This window comes from Gymnogyps californianus, chromosome 26 (assembly GCF_018139145.2).
Source record: "Gymnogyps californianus isolate 813 chromosome 26, ASM1813914v2, whole genome shotgun sequence".
Lineage (NCBI taxonomy): Eukaryota > Metazoa > Chordata > Aves > Accipitriformes > Cathartidae > Gymnogyps > Gymnogyps californianus.
In genome coordinates, this window is record NC_059496.1 from 905425 (window position 1) to 912146 (window position 6722).

Genomic DNA, 6722 nt, shown 5'->3' on the forward strand with positions numbered 1-6722 from the left:
AAGCATCTAATACATAAAAGATTATGAGGTTAGTTTTTTTCCAAAGTACTGGCATTATGAAGCGGACATAGTAAACATAGAGTGGGGTAGGTCCCTTTTTTGGGCATCCTCCCTCCTTTCTAGGTAGTTACAGAAAACCCAGAAGATCATAAGCAAAGGGGCTTTGTGGAGTTAGCTTTTCTTGTCAACAACAACAACTATATTTGAGTGTATTTACGCTGAGTAGCAAGATGGGTAGCTGTGCCTTGCACCAGCAGTAAAGCATTTACTATACAGCCCCTGACCATGTCCCCTTTTCCATTCAAAAGTATTGTCTTTCTGACTAAGCTGCTCCGGTCTGAAAGAGAAGGAATGACTAGGAAGCAGTGACTGTGAATGTGCTGTTGTATTACCCAGCTAGACATTAGGTCTAGCCTACACCACCTTTCAGAGCGCGGACAAAAGTTGGCTATTAAGTCGAAAGTTGCCTAGATACTGGCTGTTCCTCAGGAAAAAAGTAGTTAAATAAAGGAAATCTACCGTAAAAACACTAAAAGAAGAAAGTGGCTTTTGGTTGATAGAAAGATGGAAAAGAAACTCTGCGTGAGTGGAAGTGGATATGTATGGAAAGCAAAGCAATAGTCCAGATGACAAGAAGAATTGAAGCCAGTGAAATGGTCAAGGCAATAGGGCTTCGAGAGGAACGGAGGGGAAAGAACGTCATGAGAGGTTGTCACAGGAAGACTAGACAGCAATATATTTCAAAAGTCAATCTTCTTTAATGATATCAACATAGAATGGTCCAAGTGAACAGGAATGTTATGTTGTATTGAGATACAACAGCCAGATTGGACAGGAATATCAGGTCGTAAACACTGCGATAAACACAACTTAGTTACAGGTTCAGGGTGTCAGCTGGGAACTATCGCTACACAAACTATAACCAAATGTAAGCTTAAAATGATGACTCAAAATACGCACCCTCTCACCGGGTAAGGCGAGGCACTCAACCCCGGGGAGTTTCCTTAGATGGCATCCCGATGGAAGGGGAGAGTCTCTGACTGCAGACCCGCTGCTCCGAGGAAGACGGGCTCAAAGGGCTCTTCCGGCGGGCTCCATTTATACCCGAAGTCGGATCGGGGCTCATGGTCATATATAGTCAGTGGTCTGGAAACTTCTCCTAGCCGAGGCATTTCATTGGTTAAGGTGTTTCTGGCAGGCTCGGGTGGTTGGGGTACGTGACTTGGGGCACTCTGTCTACGTGACTCCAGTCATCACATGGCTGGCCGACTCGACCCCCAAACCGCGGCTTCTAGTTTTAAGTCTTTCCTTTCAGCAGTTGAGAAGTTTTGCTCTTTATCGGGGCGGGTGCACCTGCCACACTCCACCCCGTGACCACAGTCACGATCCGACTGGTTTCTTTGGAGTGGTGGTACAGTCACCTCTTGCCTCCAAAGTTAAAAGGGAGCGCAGTTTTGGTGAGAATTGATGCTCATCATGAATCATCATTTCTTTGGCGATTTTACAATTCTAACAGAACATCTGCTATTTGGGTTAGTTCTAAAGGAGCATACGTAACAACGGATACGAACCGCGTTATCATATGTTTAACACAACTTAATACAATACAAATGGCAATGATTATGATTATAACCACTATCAAGGATTGTAAAACACTGGTTAACCATCCCGACAGGGAAAACCCGAACGCACTGGACATACTTCCCACCCAGCTGATGTTTAATGCAGCAGCAATTGCCTCTGAGTCCTTTGCTGCTTTCTTCATTTTGTCGATTTGAGTTTGGAGGGGTATGGATACATTTGGGATATAAACGCAGCAGTCATCTACTCATCAGTTTAGCACTCCATACTAAAGGTGTTCCTTTAGCAGCATCAGGTCTAATCCCGCTCGGTGCTGGGCGGTCATTTTGCTGGTGTGTTGTAATTGTTCGTTCAAGAGTTCTAAGCTGTCAGATGTAGAATTGGCTCAAATAGATACTTGCATCAATAGGTCATAAATGGCTTGTGGGTTTTTGAGGGAGGCAGTCCCCATTCCAAACATGGCCTCCAGCCACTATCCCAGTCGCGTTTTTGCTCTTTGCCACGTTCCCTTCTTTAGCGGTTGTATCTCCCGGGGGCTGCGATCCCACCACTTAGGGGCTATAGGCCCTCCTCGGTAAATGGGACAAAGGGAAGGCAGGGCTACTGTGCAGGCCATCCCGGGAACAGTTGGGTGTAGCCGGGAATACAGACAGCCACTGGAGTATGCCAACTCTAGATCGGGAGGGCGGGCACATCAGATGTTTGGCATATGCCTTGTGTGGGGGCATGAAGAGGACAGTCCCCACAAGCGTTACATTTTAGGGCAGTGGGCCACACATAGCTGGTATTACTACACAGACAGCCCTGTACCAAAGCTTCCTGAATGGGGCAGGGGCATGTATCATCACAATAATGGCCTTTTATCTATGTTTTTACATTGCATTTCTGTTTGGCAGTCCCAAAGTGTTGTTTGGGTTTTTTTTACTGGTGGGGCCCCATTCCTTTGCGCAATCCAGTCAGGTCCCCATGTGCAATCGAGGGGATGTTTTTCCCAGGCTCCCTTGAACCCTGGTTCTTGACAAGCATTGGGGCAATCGCTACCATTACTCTCGGGGTGTTTAATACACCAGGTGGTGTTTAACAGTTCAGTATATTGTAGGGAATGATCATCTGTTTTCCATTGGTCATGATGTTCAGTAATTCCCCAGGGAACATTAAAGCATGGCATTGTACCATTAAAACTCCACCCCGTGGCGTTATTGGGGTAGGAAGAACTAATTACACCATATTGAATTGGCATTTATTGCGCCAGGTGACCAGCTATAGATGGTATGAGTGTGACCTCCATCCTTTCCATCCGTTCCCCAGGCCCGGCTGGAATTATTGCACTGTTGCCATGGGAGTTCAAGGGTTAGTGATATATTAGTGGTTTGCACAAAGATTGGTAGGGACTCCTCTACTGACTTAGGGCTGGGCAGACAGGCTGTTATTGAAGTTAAGTTCACCATACATGCAAATCCCACTATCAGTTGAGCCACCACCTTGCTGTCCAGGTTCTTGTTGTCCTTGCCCGCTGTTGTTACTGCCATCAGTGGGAGTGTCCGAATAGTTTGCTTTTCCATAGTCCTGCAAGAGGACACAAATTGCACCTCGGGCCTTGGGACCGGGTCTCAGAAATTAGGAATTATCCATCGAGTACTTATGCGATGGCCTTTCCCTTTCCTATCTAAGGCCTCCCAGGCATGTAAGCGTCTGGGTTTCACCAGGGTCATGGGTACAGTGCCAACAGAGGGCAGTTTTACCATGACGGGTTGGCCTGTATGTTCTCAATGGGAACTGGCCCTTTTGATTGTCCGGTTTGGGAACGTCGCCCGTTAATGGTCCCGTAGGACAAAAATGAGGTAGGTACCATCGTTTGCCTGCCAGCATATCGACTCCCAATATATTTCCCTTATAAAGGCTCAGAGCCACCTCCACAATTTTTGGTCTCTATCGGGGCGGGTGCACCTGCCACACAGGTTAACTAAACACTCTTCCACCCCTCCATCCAAAACAGAGGGCAAGTCTCTGAGACCGAGATAGAGATAGGGCAGGTACGTGCAGAGGCAAGAGAGGAAAAAAGCTTACTTAAGAATATAACTTTTGGTTCTTAAAACAGTTAGCAGCATACAGTGAAGAGAAAGTGCAATCAGAGAGCAGAACACCTTAGCCAAGCAGCACCTCCTGACCCTGCCCACCTTCCCCTTTAAGCAGGGTGTATGCTGCAGCCAGAGAAACACTTGCAAAACTGCGGCTTCTGGCAACTTATTCCTGAAATGCACTAGTTTTCTTTTGGAGAACTGGAATACTGGGATGGATTCCCCAGTGCTCAAAACTCAGTAGTGTCCATTTCAACCATGGGCTTAAAAGTATACATCATAGGCTGTAATTTGAAGAACTCAGTCCATAAAAACCATGATTAAACAATAAACAACAGATAAGCCAAAAAGGGGGGCAAAAAAGGAAGAAACCATACACACAGGGAGTCCAATGGCTAACCAATTCCTATCAAAATGTCCATCGCAAGTGAGTGGTGTATCGTGAGAGATCCACTGTTTACATTTCCAATACTATAAACAGTGTCCTGATTTTCATAACATGACATGCAGCATCCAAACCACAGAAATGTAGAAAAGGCACAGGCAAGGAGAAACACATCTTCATAGCATTACATTCAATAGCTGTTTAACGGTGAGCCTTCTTTTAGAGCTGTCCAACAATGCTGACTAATCCAGGTGACCTGTTTAATCAGACTTAATTGTCAAAAGGATTAACAATATCTAAGCAAAACAAGGCATGTATACATTAAAGAAAACAGCACGGAACTGTACTGCTTGTGAACTGTTTACAAAAACATACAAGATGTTGGATGGCACAAAGTATATAGTGCTAATAGAAACGGATTGTTTAAGCTAAGTGCTTAACATAAACTGTCCATCTCTACCTGTAACAAAGAATATTTTAGGGGATTAAAAAACCCATTCCTTATGAAAAATAATGCTCTGAGCAAGAGGAGAATGGCCGACTGGCTCCCAAAACTGGTGACTGATTACGAGTCAAAGCAGAGTAAGCTGCTGCTCTTGCACCCTTCACTACATGGGAGCATCCTGCCTGTTTAGCTGGTATTGAGGCAACTGGTCACAGTGAACTATCCAGGGATGACTAAGGACTTGGGCTGCAGTCAGTCTTTGATGTGGGTTAACATGAAGCATTTTTGAAAGAAGGTCCTTAGCTGTATCTGAAACGGTATTCCAATAACCACCGCTGAGAGACAACTTCCCGCTACCTATTCGGGCCAAAATCTCCTCTGGGGTATCATCAGGACCAGTTACAAAAGGAGGGTAGCCAGCAAGCATGGTATAAAGTAGAACACCAAGGCTCCATATGTCCCATGCAGCATCGTAACCTTGCCCTGTAAAACCTCTGGTGCAGCAAAACTTGCTGTGTAACATGGACTCCTCAGAAGGCCTTTTTCTACTCGTAGTTGTTTTGCAAGGCCAAATTCACAAAGTCGAATGGATTCTGGATTACCAGATTCATCAACATAAAGAATATTGCTAGGCTTCAGCTCTCCATGAACAACCCCTTGCGCATGGAGGTACTCAACCGTTCTTGTTATTGTGAACAGAACGGCACTAGCTTCTCGTTCCGAGAAAAAAATTTGTCTATGAATTTTATCCAGCAGTTGCCCTCCTTTTGTAAGTTCTGTTACTATGTATGTGTATTTTCCATCATCATGCACATCTTTTAGGGTAATAATATTTGGATGGTGGCCATAGCGCAGTAGGATTTCAATCTCCTTTCTTGGATCTCTTCTACTCTTGTCTATAATCTTTACAGCATATTCCCTGTTTAAAGCTTTATGAATACATCTCTTATAGACACAGTAAGACCCAACTCTGATATCTTCCTTCACTTCGTATCTATCAGTAAACTGAATGCTGTTCCTGTGCAACTGCTGGACAACGGAATGCACTCCAACTGTCTGCACTGCCTGGCTTTCGTCATTTGATGCAACAGCTACAGAACTAAATCCCCGAACAAGTTGATGCGCATTAGCACTAGGTGGGAGACCAGGCAAATCTTCTGGAGTTTTTGCTGTAAACTCAGGGTCAAAATAAAACATATCTTCAGGTCTGCCAGTTGCAGGTTTAAAAGGGGGATCAATTTCTCTCCTGTACAATTTATTCCAATCTATTTTGGAAAAGAATGCATGCCTCTTAATTTCTTCAACTCCATCTAGGCCTGCTCCTAATCTGTTTGCTGGGTTTCTTTTGAAGAGCATTCGCAGAAGACTCTCTGCTTCCGGGCTCAAGAACTGCGGCATTCCAAGTTTGGCCTCGAGAATCAGTGTCATGGTTTCTTTTCTGTCTTTCCCTTGGAAAGGCAGAGTACCAGTGAGCATTTCAAACATTACAACACCAAAAGACCACCAGTCTGCGCTCCGTGTAAGGCCTCCGCTCTTAATGACTTCTGGCGCCATATATTCCACTGTTGCACAGAAAGAGAAGGCTTTTTTTTCATGATCAATTGACACCTCACTTAAGCCAAAATCTGCTAATTGGATATGTCCTTCCTCATCAAGAAGGATGTTTTCTGGTTTTAGGTCCCGGTATATTATTCCACCACTATGTACATGGTCTAAAGCAAGTGCTAATTCTGCCAGGTAAAATTTAACATCGTCTTCTGTGAACATCACCCTACGTTCTCCACATGCTCCAATTGCCTCTATTAAATTTCTTAGGGCTGTTTGGCAATGGGCTCTGTCGCCGGCCATATTATAGTTCCCATTCGGATTTAGTGTCGGCCACGGATTTCTCCCTCCTCCCACCTGTCGTGCTAATTCTGCATCCTTAGATAATACCTTCTCTCTTTCATCTGGGCAGAATGATTCTCGGAATAAGATTTGGGTGTCCCCCCGGTTAGGATTGTGTCCCGTGCAGAGATTTGACAGTAACTGCGCCCGTGTTTCTGCATCCTCCCTTAATCTTGGCATTGTACAGCCCCATAAGGCTAAATCATTTGGGTTCCACGATGGATTAGTATAAACCGTCGATGTGGGGCATGCATAGTCACCCCCTGGCCGTAAAGCGGCCAGATTAGTCAAAACATTTGAAACCATGGGGCAAAATCCCACCCTTGCTACAGGAAGGTCTGGGGAG

The 6722-nt window shown here is 45.0% G+C and overlaps 1 protein-coding gene across 1 annotated transcript; it reads right to left on the reverse strand.

Annotated features, from left to right (window-relative positions):
- Positions 1-4545: 4545 nt before the first annotated feature.
- On the reverse strand, positions 4546-6292 carry LOC127025955 (ribosomal protein S6 kinase alpha-3-like). The gene is given in 3 exon segments (XM_050911102.1): positions 4546-4659; positions 4662-4972; positions 4975-6292. Coding segments are annotated over 3 exon segments (1707 nt in total). The 5' UTR covers positions 6257-6292.
- Between the last annotated feature and the right edge of the window lie 430 nt (positions 6293-6722).